Source organism: Eurytemora carolleeae, unplaced genomic scaffold, assembly GCF_000591075.1.
Source record: "Eurytemora carolleeae unplaced genomic scaffold, Eaff_2.0 scaffold1361, whole genome shotgun sequence".
Taxonomy (NCBI): domain Eukaryota; kingdom Metazoa; phylum Arthropoda; class Copepoda; order Calanoida; family Temoridae; genus Eurytemora; species Eurytemora carolleeae.
The window spans coordinates 47,523-61,508 of NW_019397246.1; the positions used below are offsets into that span (position 1 = coordinate 47,523).

Genomic DNA, 13,986 nt, shown 5'->3' on the forward strand with positions numbered 1-13,986 from the left:
TAACTTATTAAGAATATTGAATCCCTAGAATGTCCAATATCAGATTGACATAACCCAGCTATCCAAATTGCCTAAGCAACGTAAACGCATAATATTTTGGCTCCAATTACGCAATTAAAACGCAAATTTGCGTAAGTCTAGATTTCAAAGTAGTGTAAATATCTAATTTTTCTTAAGTAAATATTTTATAACCCAGCTTTAAGTAAAAATATCATGAATTTGTGGAGATGTGTATCATTTTATTTCAGGTAAACAAATTGCGTAAAAATACGCTCAATTTGCGTAATTGCCTAAAACTCTAATCAAAATTATTTGTGAAATATCTAAAATTTCCTAAATGGCACATATTGCATTTTCCAAAATAAATTGAAAAAATAAACTTTTTAAAAGAATTTAAATTGTCTTTGTTAGCATTAAAATTGGGTAAAAATTGCGCTTTTTTACGCATATGTGTTGAGTGTTTTAAATATTGAAGAATTGAGTGGCCTAGGTGTGTGTGCACTGCAGTGCAGAGTGCAGCAGTATATAATGTTATATTAAATAGAAAGCCGTGTGATTTGTAGATAAGAGTGGGAAGGGGGGGGGGGTAATTGGGCAGAGAATTTAATGCGCTACATTGCACACTGGTTTTTAGTACCAAATTTTACTGCTAGGTGTCTCTGTTTGTTTTACATAAAATTTAAAAAAAGTAAAAAGGTACAGATTAAATTTTTTACTAAAAGTATATCATTTAGAAGTCAAGATTTAGGGGTTTTAAATTATTTTTAATTTAAAAAAAAACAAAACATTTTTATTAGGAAAATGCATTAATTTTTCTATCAGAAAAATTTATATAACTTTTATAACTCCATACTAATAATAAAGCTATAAGCAGTAATCTCTATGTTAAACTATATTCCCTGATGAGTGGAATCAGTTAGAGAGAGATACTTATACTGCATCCAGCCATCCAACTGCAGGGATGGATGGCATATCTGCATGCATCAAATTTGCTTAGATTTAGCATAATTTTTGGTAAAAGAGAGCCGACATGTTTATTGAGAAATAAATAATGCACATTTTCGATGTAAATTTGTATAATATTATTATGTAAATTTTACGTATACTAAAACCAATAAATTTGCGTAGCTAAGTGTGCGATTTTACGTCTTTCATGACGTAAAAAGAACCAAAATCTCTACATAAAATTTACGTAAAAATGCGAAAAGTAATGTTTAATTTGCGCTCTTTTTGCGCAATTTGGCTATCTGGGAAGCTGGTCAGAGAAATTAATAAAAATGAATATAGTAAACTTTTTAATAAAAATACATGACTAAGATGGTTAGTAGTAATATTAAGAAATGTTGAGCAAGACTTATTTAAAACATCTCATATGAATCTTTTTTTAATACTGTAATAATTAAACCATGATGAAATTTATAGAGTATGATCATATACTGAAAAACCCTTCAACCCTTTCTTCCAGCTCTGAGTGGAGTAGAGAACCTAAAGACTAAGAACAGTACACAACCAACCTTTCTGGAATATGGACACAGATTATAAATCTTCCGTTTGTATAGGAAGGCTGGGTGGCTTGCACAACATACAGCTATCAGACAGCCAATATATAGATATATCTTTATCATGCCTCCTAGGGAACTTAGGAGGACACTGGCCTCTTTCCACCTCATTATACAAGAAGATACATCCTTGGAGTCCTCATCATCACTGATATCTGAGGACGCTGCTTACTCTTCAACTGGTTTAGAAGAAACAAACACACAGGTTCCCATACTTGTCTGTAGATCTCATCAAGAGATTCATATCCTGTAGCCTTTAGAACTGGACCAATTGCTCTCAAACAAGCCCATCTAAACTACCTACTGGAATATCCTGGATACAGAAGAGAATTAGGATATTCAAGATATCAGATGCTGTCTAAATCTGATACTGGAGATGCTGATCTTTACAGACAGCTCTTCATATATCTGTAGAATCTATAAGATCTAGTGCGACTTATGACTCCAGGAGCAGAAACTAAACCTGATACTGAGGACGCTGCTCTTAGCTCTCTAAATACACATCATAGAAGAACAAGATGATTTTGATACAGGTGACGCCACTCTTAGAAGACAGCTCTCCACTTGTCCATTATAGAAGAACAAAATAATCTAAATCCAGGAGACACTGCTCTTACAAAAAGATATCCACATACACATCATATAAGAATAAGATAATCTTGTGACAAGAGATGCAAACAAGTTGAACTACAGACCAGCCATTCCAACCACAGACCAAGATATATTCTTCAGCTGGTTCTATGAACAAAGCTACTAGAGACATGGAGCAGATAGAGTGTTCATACAGAGAAGAACTAGATTACCCCCCCCCCCCCAGTACATCAGAAGCTGCTCTACTCATTTCAGAGGATTCTGGGTTAAGAGACACTGCTCATTGCAGAGCAGCTCTTAGAAGACCTGTTGCAAGTCCAGCAAATGAAGGAGCTGAGATCACAGTAAAAACAGATTGGAAGAACAGTCAACGTAGCAGGGACTTCAGGAACAGCGCTGTTTGTTAAGGAAGCAGCTTAGAATGCACTAGAAGCATCTCAGATTGTAGAAGCACCTGAAGTAGCAGAGACTCTAGGAGCACCTACAGTAATGAACAGCTAACATAGCAGAGACTCTTGGAGCAGTTCTGGTAATGAACAGCTAACATACCGGAGACTCTAGGAACAGCTCTGGTAATGAACAGCTAACCTAGAAGAGACTCTAGAAGCAGCTCTAGTAATGAACAGCTAACAGCTCAGATTGCAGTGTAAGAGATACAGAACTGGAGCTATTGAATGAGATATAGAGTTGGAGAAGCTAATTAAGATATTGAGATTGAGGGAGCTTCTAAAGACTTTTACAGAACTGGAACAGTTAAACCAAGAGTACCCTGAAAGAAAGGATTTGAAGATCGCATATCGGAAGTATATCAAGCTACACAGAGGATTGCAACAATGGAGCAAACAGCTCCAATCTCATGATCTTCTATTTTTTGTCATGCTTCCGCTGGATTTTTGAAACCACAAACTGGATAGGTGGAAACCTTAGAAGAGAAAAATATACTTCATATTATAGGTGGACTGAAAGCTAACATATTTTATTAATATATATTGTTTGTCAAATACCTTTTCTTCAAATTTCTATATTACTTCTTCTAAAATGAATACACTTTTTTCATTCGAATTTAATCCAAAAATTTCTTTTAAAAATTACATAATTAGAATATTTATATCACAAAAGAAATTGTGTCACCAACATTAAGAGATTTTCCATCTATCATCACATTTCCATCTGTAACAACTAAGCTGGTTGTATTACCATCCACATTCATCAACTCTACAATTTCCCCATCAAGTGCCCTCTGGTAGTCCTTTTTGGTGACATTAAACCCATTTATTTTGACAGGGGTTCCAGGCTCTTCTCTGGTAATTACAAATTTATTGCCATCAACCTTCATCACGGCATATGTACAAGGTAGAACACCACTCAGCCATTCAGCAGATTTATAGTTTCTGGATCCTAGTCCTTAATTATATTTTGGATTTAGGCTAAAATTCTCCAAATTGTTCAAGTATTAAAGATGTGAAAATTAATCATCTTAGATTTGATAAAATTGCATTGTACCAGATTACCTCCCATAGATGGACCACATTGTCTTGGGGCATCTTCATCTAAAGACTTGCTATTAGTAGCTTCTTTTAAATCAGCTCAGATCAACTATTATTTGAACAGACTGTGCATTATGAACTTTTGACATCTTGACATTTATGACTTTATTTACAAAACTTCAAGATTTGCTAATATTGGAAATGATACAGGATCATCAGATCTGAACTCAGTTTAAAATATTTAACTTTAAATCAAACATTTGCTTAACTTAAGGTTTGGATAAACATGTAAAATATGACAAAGTTCCTCTGCACAAAAGGAAAACATATTGACTTTGGTTGATTAAAATCAAACAACAGACATATACATGGGGTTGTTAATTGTTTTTGAAAAAGATTGTTAAAGGATCGTTTTTTGTTTTGTTTTCTGATCATTTTCAAAAATGATTGTTTTGTATTCTGAAAAACAATTGCTTTTAACCCTATCTCTGCTGGGGTACTTGAAAACCAGGATACGCTGGGGGGGGGGGGTCAATTTGACCCCCCCCTCTAAATCCCATGTTTGATGTCCAAATATGACAAATGATACATCATTAGAAAGCTCTTGTGCTCTACTTTTAGAATCTGCTAAAAAATTTGCAAATTTGCAAAAAATTGAATTTTTTATCGCAAAATCCAGTTATATAGTAAAAATGTGTGCAAAAAAAATTTGTCAAAAAAATGAAAAATTATACATTTTTGAAAAGCCCTTGACCATGCCATTTCAAATATGCAAAAAATTTTGCAATATTTTAAATAACATGGTTTTTAATCAAGAAAAACTAAAAATGTGCAAATTTCCTTTGACAGGTTGTTTGCAAAAAATTTGCAATTTTTTTTGTCGCAAAACTTGTGCAATTTGTTTCCTTTTGTCAAAGGCTTTCCAAAAAGCTAAATTTTATCAAAATCTGACAAGTGAAAGTGGGTCAAAACAAAGATTTAGTTTGTTACAGGAAAAAGCAGTCATTCAGGCAGTGTGCCTGAGGACTCAGGCAGTTAATATTAAAGCCCTGTTTTAGGCCTAAAGGGAGGGCTATGGGTATGTAAGAAAAGTCAGAAAATTTCAACAGCCTCAGACCAATACTTTTTGAGTTATGTAAAAAAAACTACAGGGGGGGGTCAAATTGACCCCCCCCCCCCAGCGGGAATAGGGTTAATAACACCCACTTAAACTTTAATTGTTTTTGAAAACGATTGTTTTTACAAAACTATCAGCGATTGTTTTTTATAAAATTGTTTTAAAAATCTATAGTTTTTGAAAAAAAAATTGTTTTAGAATTTTTTTTTTTTGATAAATATGCTAACAAGCGTTAGCAAAGGGTCGTCGTTAATGATCATTAAGAAAGTTAAAAAAATTACATGCAACTTTATTAAATGTTGTCTTATATGAAGGTAAAAAGTTGTGGGGGAGCTGAAAATTGTTGATATTTTCTTTAAAACTGCTCAATTATAAGTACCTATGCTCTTGGGGGAAGTTTCCTCTCTTCTTTAAAGATCATTAGCAAAGAGTCGTTGTGAATATTCATTTAAGAAGGGACATCATTAACAACCGTGAGCTTTAGTAAAATAATCATTTTACAAAACAATTGTTTAATGATTGTTTCATTTTCGTTTTTTGTTGTCAAAAATGAAAACATTAACATCCCTACATATACATGTCTATCTAGATTTAAATATATATATTTCTAATTAAAATATATATAATATATATACAAATTTAAGCATTACCTGCTGCACTGTAATCTCCAAATAGAGGTGCTACTGTTCCTGTTTCTATAACATCCCAACATGGAGACATTTAGAAAGAATTACTGCAATTACTATTGTTCATCTTAAACTTTATCATACCTGAGTTTTTCACAAGGGTTTTATCAGTTTCAATCAGGTAAAATTTGGAAGATGCATCCTGAAAATAAATTTTAAACATTTTCAATTTTTTAAACACTTTATCATTTCAGTTTGGTTACATTTGGTTATTTTTCCATGACATTTTATGCTTTACAAAAATACTATGCTGATAACGATAGAATATAGAAATAAAAAAGTTAATAAAATAAATTGTGCTTAAAATTTGAATTTTATATATTTATTGAAATTAAGAAAAACAAAAAGTTTTGAATTTTTAATATTGTATAGAATAAATTTGCTTTTCTCATACTTAGTTGTTAAATCAAGTTTTTAGATGCTATCAGGTTGCAAAGCTGTATTAGTGGTTCTCATGAATTTTACCTTCTCATACTGTCCACTTTACAGTGATATAGTTTTACATGGTTTATAAAATTTAATAATTCAAGGGTATTGAAAAAATTTTAGGTTGGGTAATTGCACACTTGTATGATATTTAATTAGATGGTAAGATTAATGAGCTCAACCTGAATTAAAACCATGACACAAATTACTAGATGCCACATTATTACTTGATTAACTGAGTAATTCATTTACATAATGAACATTAACATAGTATTTATTGATTAAAACATTAAACATGCCGAATAATAAAATCAAAAATAATTAAAACTTTAATTGATTTCAGTTTTTAAAATAAAGTTGCCGCATACTAAATTAAACAGCTACATTTGAAAAATACACTTGTAAGGGTTTAAATACAAATACAATTAGATTGATCTATCTTTCCATGTTGCCATTCTCAGTTTCTACTAACCATTTTACGCATGCCGGTATGCATTCATCATGTTTGCGTCATCCATAAGCATCCTATCTTGAAAGTATATTTTACTTCCTTGTTGGATGATTTATTTCTCTACAAGGAAGTTTACATGCAGTACACAATATACTGCATGAAGTACTGTGGTTAAAATTCTTACAAAAGAAATGGAAAGTTTTGGTTCTAGAGTACTAGTTTCATTTGACAGAAGGTTTGCAATGTACTGTCAAATGACACCACATCCCACATCATACCGGTTAACTTGAACTGCCACTTATTCTACATATTTTGCAAAGAGGAAGAAATGAAACATTTTTAATTCATACAATTATGATGGTCTACTATACAATAAAGATTAAGTTCTGCATGGAGAAGTATTAAGACTAAATTAAGGTTCAAACTAAACTAATGCTTAAATGAAAGTTACTTTGAGTAAAAATGTTTTAATATTAAGTACAGGTGTATTAACTTTATTTACTAATTATATATGTCACCCATATTAAAACTGATAGTCAGGAAGGTTTTACAGGATTTAACCAATTGACGTTACACTTTTAAGTTCAACATTAGTTAAAGCTTTTCCATCTAGCATAACAGTGTCATCAGCAGAAGTTTTTAGTTCAGCAGTAGCGTCTCCATTTTCATTAGATAGAGACACTGTTCCTCCATTTAGGGCATTTTTGTATTGTTCCACTGATACAAGGAATCCATTGAGGGTCACAGGAGAAGTATCATCGCTACCTTTACGAACTTTAAATGTATTTCCACCTAAGTTTAATGTGACACTAGCACATGGTGTAACTTGCTCTATCCATTGAGGGGTACTGAAGTCCATAGAACCCATATCTAAATTATTGCATTTGGCATTAGGCATTCAACTTATTTCTACTTAAGTAAAGCCCTATCCTTGCTTTTACTTAGACTGAAATAAAAATAAAGTCAAGACTCGGGTTTTGGATGGCCCTACACTTAATAAAAATAAACTGCCTTGGTTTTGAGTGCTCTTGAAGGCTGGGGTCAAAAAATGATATTTACAATTTGTAAATTTTGTAAAAACTTATGTTAGTACAGAAAAAATCTAGAAAATTATCTTTAGTGTCAAATTTGATCAAAAGTATGAATCAAACCTACTAAATAAACTATGAAGATAATGTAAAGAGCTGGAGTATGCAAGGACTTTGCGGGAATATTGGACAACCAATTATGGCTGTTCTTGCAGTGTAAGATTTAATTATAAACAAGTTATGAACTTAAAAAAGTAATTCATGAATGATTGGCTTTGATTTAAAGAATTATATCAGATAAATCAATTTTGCCTAAATAATTAATAAAATCTAAATTATTACAAAAAGTATAAAAATAAAGACAGAAATGCACTTTACTGTAAAGTAAGCCAACAAGGTTAGTTATGTTCAATAAATTGATTAGTTTTTCTGTAACTGAATTCTTTACTCTTACAAACTACTCAAAGTTAGCAAAACATGTGGCAAAAACTTACCAAAAAAATATTTTTTTGGTTTGTTTTTGCAAATGTCTTCTGTTAGTGATAAAATTTTACATAGTGAAATTTAGCAATTTCCTTCCAAATGTTTATAAAATACTATTATAGAATTTTTCTTTGCATTTTTCAAAAATCAGTTTTTAAAAACAACCAAAAGTTTAGACACTTGATTTATTCTCTTTAGTAGTTTAGAGATAAAATTGACCAACTAACTTACTTCCTTGGCAAGAATGGGACTCTCCATCTAAAATATATAAATAAATTGTTTTATGCCTAAACTTTTAATTTAAAGATTATTTATTTTATTTTATCAACTTCTCACTTTCATCTATCCACATGGCATAGTCATCACCAGCTACAGAGGGGTTTGTGTCTATCACTAAAATTAATATTTTTATTTAACAGAAATTAATTTTCTTTTAAAATTCTCAACCAACAAGTGGACATGCAAAGTGAACAAACTATTCAATTTGTTTATTAAATGCTGGTATAATCTGCAAAATAGACTAGTTGAAAGAAATTTTCTGCTTTTAACTGATAAGTACAGTTTAAATTAATAATAAAAAAAATTAATAATGGTGGGGGGATCAGAATGCCTAAAAAAACCTGGATCTACTTCATCAACAGCTTTTGAGAGGGTTGTGTCACCAACTAAAATTTTGATTATTATTACAACTTTAATTATATTCTGAAAATCCCAATGGAAATTTTTATCCTACAAAATAACTCATTGAATTATTAAACTTTCCAATTCATTTATAACTTCATAGTGAAATCACAAAGTGATTGGTTCATTTCAGTTTAGATGATATAAAAATGTAATTGAATTAAACATGGAACATGAGGATGTTTATTAATAGAGTGGACAAAAATTGCTAAAAAACTAAAGAATTTCAAAACCTTTATCTACTGCATATTTTAATATCTTAACCATTTCTAACCTTTGTCAATGGAATAGTCATCACCAGCTTTGGATAGGTTTGAGTTTACCACTAAGATTTTGATATTAAATTAACAGAATTTTTAAATTTGTTTTTTATCTACAACCAACAAGTGTACTTTCATAGTAAACATAATATTTAATTTGTTTATTAAATGCTAGTTTCATCTGCAAAATAGAAAAAAATGCAAAAAACATTTTCTGTTTTTAATTAAAAAGAAAAAAACTAGAGAAATAATAAACCTGGATTTACTGCATGTGGTATGGGTTCTATGGGTTCATCTGCTGTTTCAATAAGATATGTTCTGGGTAAAGTTTCCTATAAATATTTAAACTTATAATAATCTACTAAAACATATTTCCCTCCACCTGCACTGCCTAGGAGACTAACTCCCCAGAAGTACTGCATCAGGCAGAGCATTATATGGGTTGAACCTACAGTTGCTTACAAGAAAGAGCAATCTCTGTCAACCCTTCCTAGCTTCCTTAAAATTCCTTAACACATCTGACCTCTTCACATGCAGAAAAATGAGACTTGTAGACATTCCTTGGCTTTCTTAAAGCTATGTTAACTCTGAGTGGGTCACCAAATCCTCTTCTGTTGCTATGTCAACCCTCTCTATGTAGCCAAAGAAAAATATGAGCAGGGAACTTATTTCTCTTTCAAACACTTTTTTCAGATATAGTATCACAGAAATATCTATGTTCATTTATTTATGGTTCACCTTCTTCTCACCTATAAACTCCTTCCTCCCCATTCATGTGTTCTGAATTAGAATGATGATGACAAAATCAAATAATCAAAATAAGGGGGGGGGGTTCAATGAAAATCACACTGTCTTGAAATTGGCACAAAGACACATACTCATTTTAAACAATATAAAAACAGCACCAAAAATGGACTGGCAGAAAAAAGAAGAAAGAACAAATGAGAGTTGAAGATTTGCAGGTGAAGAAAAATAATATGTACATTTATTAGCTACCACCTCGGAAGCTCAGATCTGCCCAGGTTACTACTCGTGCCATCCAAAAGCACTTGAATGATTTTACAAGGAAGATGGATTTTTGCTATTAAAGTCAACTAAGAACCTAAAAACCAAGCTAAGAAAATTTCTATGGGTCTCCTAAGTTACCCAATCAAAATTTGAGGCAAATTGGTCCAAGGGTTCAAAAATTATGAAAAATTAGATTGGTAAAGAAAATGTCTGCTCCAGAATATTTACCTGAAACAGAAAGAAAAGACAAATCACAAGATTTAACATGATTTAAGATGCAACTGAGGTACAATTAAACCTAGATTAAAACAATTTGCCAATCTAAATCTGTATTTATTATATCATCAAAGAAACTTAAGCAAAACATAAAATGCACTAATTAAGAGGAAATAGACCAGTTCATTTAAGCAATTTGAAATAAGGAAATCTTATTTACTAAACTTTTTGAAACAGCCTAAACCTCTGAATGTTATAATATTACCTGACTTTTGATCTTGTTCTGCAACCTCAACCTTTGCATGCAATAATATTACCTGAGGCCGAATTTAAAGAATTTGAGTGGGGGCTTAAATTTAAACTGCAGCTCAAATATGGTTGGTTTCACTTAAAATTGTATTAAGCTTTCCAAGATTTAAGCAGGCACTCAATTGAAACCGGTTTTTGGGTGATTTGAGACGCGGCTTAAATTCATTAAATTCGGACACTGGCTTCTTGTTCTAGTTCTACAATCTTATCCTCCAATTGTTATTTATAATATTACCTGACTTATTGTTCTATGGCCTTGGCTTCTTGATCTTTTTCTATGACCTCGACCTCTGCATGTTTTAATATTACCTGGCTTCTTGTTATTGTTCTACGACCTCAACCTCTGTATGTTATAATATTACCTGGCTTCTTTTTCTTGTTCTATAACCTCAACCTCTACATGTTATAATTCATGGTGCTTATTTTGAGAGCACATGTTTTACTTACCCTGCTCTGAAAGTGGGGCCTCTACAGATGACCTTTGACATTTTGTATAAATATAAGGACTGACTCCCCAGTAGCAGTACATTTAAAGGGTTATTTAAATTTTGTAATGATAGATCATAGTCAACAAGATGGAACCATTTCCCCAAAAACTTTCCTTTGACCTGAAAACTATTTTTACCCTCCTCAATAAGCAAATAAACTGTCCCTTGGAGCACTGAAAGTTTCAGAATTCCAAGAAATAAAAACACCAATTACCACTCAAAAAGTAAATTTTTGTCTGATAGCTTAGAAAGAAAATCTGAGTGAATAAACAAAAAACATAGAAAAGTTTTTGATGTAAAAATTAATTATTTGCATGACACTTTTTGTATTAACCTTTTTCTGGAACTGTTGGTTTAAAAATAAAAATTCAAGATTTCTAATAAAAACCTTAAGAATTGTTTATTTACTTTGAGAAATCAAAAATTTAGTAGCTGTCCAATTATGATTAAAATCCAGTTATTATTAAATCATTATCATTCTTAAACAGTAATCTTGCTGTTTAATGAATTTCTCAATTTTTTCTTTATTCTATTTCTATGATGAATTGTCTTAACCATAAGTCATAGCTGGCCAAGTCAAAATTTACCTCCTTTTCATTTAATTTCTACAGTGAAAAAATAGAATGGGAAGACGACATTAACCAATTTGATGTTACAAAACAACAAGTTATTTAATCAAGTTAAAAAAGTTATTTAATCACTTATTAAGTAAAATGGGTATGTTCACACAGCACAATTGTTGTGTCTTATACTCATTGGACTATTTATATTACTGGAGATTACAGGTTAACTGCATATTCTAGAGTTTACTGGTTATTACTGTATTTATCCAATTTGCAAGAACAAATATTATTGAGGATAAACACAAATTTTTAATTTATTCCTTGAAATTTGAGAAATTAAGCAACTCATCTGTTACCTCCTTGGCAATAATGATAATTTAATGGAAAAAAATATTGAGTCTGGGTAGATCCATTTATTTCGTAACATTGTTTTACAGAACATTTCAAATTAACATCAATGCATTAGAATAATCCTCACTAGTTGGATACTCTGTACTCCTATCTGCCCACACAATATAGTCATCACCAGTTCGTGGTAGATTTGCATCTGGCCCTATATTATTTTGAAAGATTTACAATTAAAAAGTAAACTTGCACAGTTACCACATTTCAATTTGACTAAATAAATGGTTCTTGTTTACTAGAACATTAAGTTCAATTGATAAAAAAGCTGAATGAATTAAACATGGAAGGGTGGCAGAGGGACACATACTAAAAAGTGACAAATTATGGCAAAAATGAATTTAAAAACTAGAAAAAAATTAATAACCTGGTTCTACTGCAAATGGTAGGGGTTCATCTGCTGTTTCAATAAGATATGTTTTAGGTAAGGTTGCCTATTAATTTAAACTTAGAATTAACTAGAAATTTTCATTCTGCAATAATAACCTCAAAAACTAGAAAATTGAACCTCTGGAAATCTTCAAAATTTGGACGACGAATAGTTTAAGCTTTCCCAATTTATTGTATTTAGATATTTGTTAACAAAAAGATCCAACATATAATCATAACAATTGAATGTAATGCATTACAGGATTCATTTGTCAACTATTAAGAAAATATAACAAGATACTGTATTGTCAATATTTTTCAATGTATTCTGCTGGTTCCACTTTTGGTTATTTCACTTTAAGAGGTTTTACCTGAAACAGAAATGTAAGACAAAAAATAAGATTTAACATGATTCAAGATGGAACTGAGTTACAATCAAATCTAGAGTAAACTAACAATTTGCCAATATAAAACCTGTATTAATTATATTCAAACATCAAAGAAACAATAAGCAAGGCATAAAATGCAATGATTAAAAAAAACACAAAAAAAGATATTCATGGGTAATTTCAAGCACATTCATTCTAACCAATTCCTCTTAACTTCAGGGTGAAATTATATATTTACTGATTTACTGATATTTCAAGATGAATATATCACAAACTTTAGCTAGATTGGGGTGTAATGATTTGGCTTTATCAAAGTAGGGCTGAGGCTCTAATGTTGGAATTTGTCTTAAGCTGAAATTGTTTACCAAAAACTAGAAATGATCAAGGAAAATAATAGAAGCATACATGATATTATGCAGTTTTGTTGAAACTGGGAGAAGTTGAAAATCCTTAAATACTTAAGCTAATCAAAATTCTTTAATGTTAAAAATGATTGGGCTTTTTATAGTGAAGAAATTGATTTTTTGTCACAATCTCTGATTTTCATATTTCTGTGCAACCCAATCTTTTAGAGCTTAGATATTTTAAACTATGAAAACTGTTAGATCAAATATGATAAGTTTTAAATATAAAGAGTTTATACCATCAGGTTGAAAAGAAATAGGGATTAGAAAATTTTGAGTTTGTTGCCAAGACTCACTTTCTTTCATACCAACTTTTATATTTGTACAATATTTTGGGAATTATTTGTCGAGTCCCAGTCTAATTACATTGAAAGTACTACTGTATCTCTTGTTCAAACAAAACTAGCAGAAAAAAAAATTTTGTTTCAGATTTAAATAGTTTGATAGCTCTAAAATTTAGGGGGGGGCTAAGCCTTGACAGGTCTAGGTGAGAGAACTGTCCCCTTTGCCTCCCCCTGTATACACCCTTAACACCTACTCAATAACAAGTTCTCAAAATGTATCTATCCAGGTCCAACCTTTTCGCCATCAAATTCAACAAGGACTCAACCCACCTGGCTCTTAAAGGCCACACAGGGACACAAGAGAAGAGCAAGGAAAATGTGTTTCCACTATTTTCTGTAGATCTTCCATATGTTGTTGTGATTCATCCATCTTCTTGTTCTGTTCAAACATTGTTATTATTTTTGAATCTTTTTTCTTTTCTTAATTCTCATTCCAATTTCTTGATTTTCCTCAGAATAGCTTCCAATTTCTTATATTTCTTGTTCCAACCTCTGCCTCAGGGCTTCCAATTTTTGCATTGAAAGTTTCCACCCACTATTCCGGTTTTCTTCATGTTTGATATTCTGATGTCTGGTTCTTCAATATGTGTCCACTAGGGTTTAATTTAAAACTGTTTATTGTTACACTCTGTTTACACTCCCGACAACTTGTTGCTTCATTGCTCCATTGAGTCTGTAGTAATTACTCAGGGTTCCTTGATCTGATTCAAGCCACTGCTACCACT

General features: G+C 31.3%; 2 protein-coding genes and 1 long non-coding RNA gene across 4 annotated transcripts; all 3 read right to left on the bottom strand.

The window, feature by feature from the left end:
- Positions 1–3,195: 3,195 nt before the first annotated feature.
- On the bottom strand, positions 3,196–6,145 carry LOC111713019 (uncharacterized). 2 transcript variants are annotated; one of them, XR_002767581.1, is made up of 5 exons: positions 5,835–5,859; positions 5,525–5,582; positions 5,405–5,449; positions 3,662–3,700; positions 3,196–3,554 (listed from the first exon to the last, which is right to left on the bottom strand). XR_002767581.1 is itself a non-coding variant. In XM_023487805.1 (5 exons), exons 1-5 carry the CDS (start codon positions 6,112–6,114, stop codon positions 3,256–3,258), a joined length of 507 nt encoding a protein of 168 aa, XP_023343573.1. In that variant the 5' UTR covers positions 6,115–6,145; the 3' UTR covers positions 3,196–3,255. The 2 variants fall into 2 exon arrangements, 1 of the variants encoding a protein (XP_023343573.1); XM_023487805.1 differs by lacking the exon at positions 5,835–5,859 and adding an exon at positions 6,049–6,145.
- A 645-nt stretch (positions 6,146–6,790) lies between these two features.
- On the bottom strand, positions 6,791–10,110 carry LOC111713017 (uncharacterized). The gene is made up of 7 exons (XM_023487803.1): positions 10,006–10,110; positions 9,026–9,101; positions 8,784–8,834; positions 8,449–8,493; positions 8,165–8,221; positions 8,060–8,086; positions 6,791–7,187 (listed from the first exon to the last, which is right to left on the bottom strand). Exons 1-7 carry the CDS (start codon positions 10,042–10,044, stop codon positions 6,874–6,876), a joined length of 609 nt encoding a protein of 202 aa, XP_023343571.1. The 5' UTR covers positions 10,045–10,110; the 3' UTR covers positions 6,791–6,873.
- Positions 10,111–11,746: 1,636 nt separating this feature from the next.
- Positions 11,747–12,590, bottom strand: LOC111713020 (uncharacterized). Its single transcript, XR_002767582.1, has 3 exons — positions 12,496–12,590; positions 12,123–12,189; positions 11,747–11,906 (listed from the first exon to the last, which is right to left on the bottom strand). It is a non-coding gene; the product is annotated as an uncharacterized LOC111713020 (long non-coding RNA).
- Positions 12,591–13,986: the final 1,396 nt, after the last annotated feature.

What these genes read in the sequence shown, in the direction of transcription:
- LOC111713019 (XM_023487805.1), bottom strand. Translation starts at nt 6,114, where the DNA reads ATGAATTACTCAGTTAATCAAGTAATAATGTGGCATCTAGTAATTTGT. An exon ending in AACCCTTGTGAAAAACTCAG is followed by an intron (nt 5,450 to 5,524) that starts GTATGATAAAGT and finishes GGGATGTTATAG; the next exon opens with AAACAGGAACAGTAGCACCT. An exon ending in ATGTGGTCCATCTATGGGAG is followed by an intron (nt 3,555 to 3,661) that starts GTAATCTGGTAC and finishes AATATAATTAAG; the next exon opens with GACTAGGATCCAGAAACTAT.
- LOC111713017 (XM_023487803.1), bottom strand. Translation starts at nt 10,044, where the DNA reads ATGTTAAATCTTGTGATTTGTCTTTTCTTTCTGTTTCAG. An exon ending in ACCACATGCAGTAAATCCAG is followed by an intron (nt 8,835 to 9,025) that starts GTTTATTATTTC and finishes TCAAAATCTTAG; the next exon opens with TGGTAAACTCAAACCTATCC. An exon ending in TGACTATTCCATTGACAAAG is followed by an intron (nt 8,494 to 8,783) that starts GTTAGAAATGGT and finishes TCAAAATTTTAG; the next exon opens with TTGGTGACACAACCCTCTCA.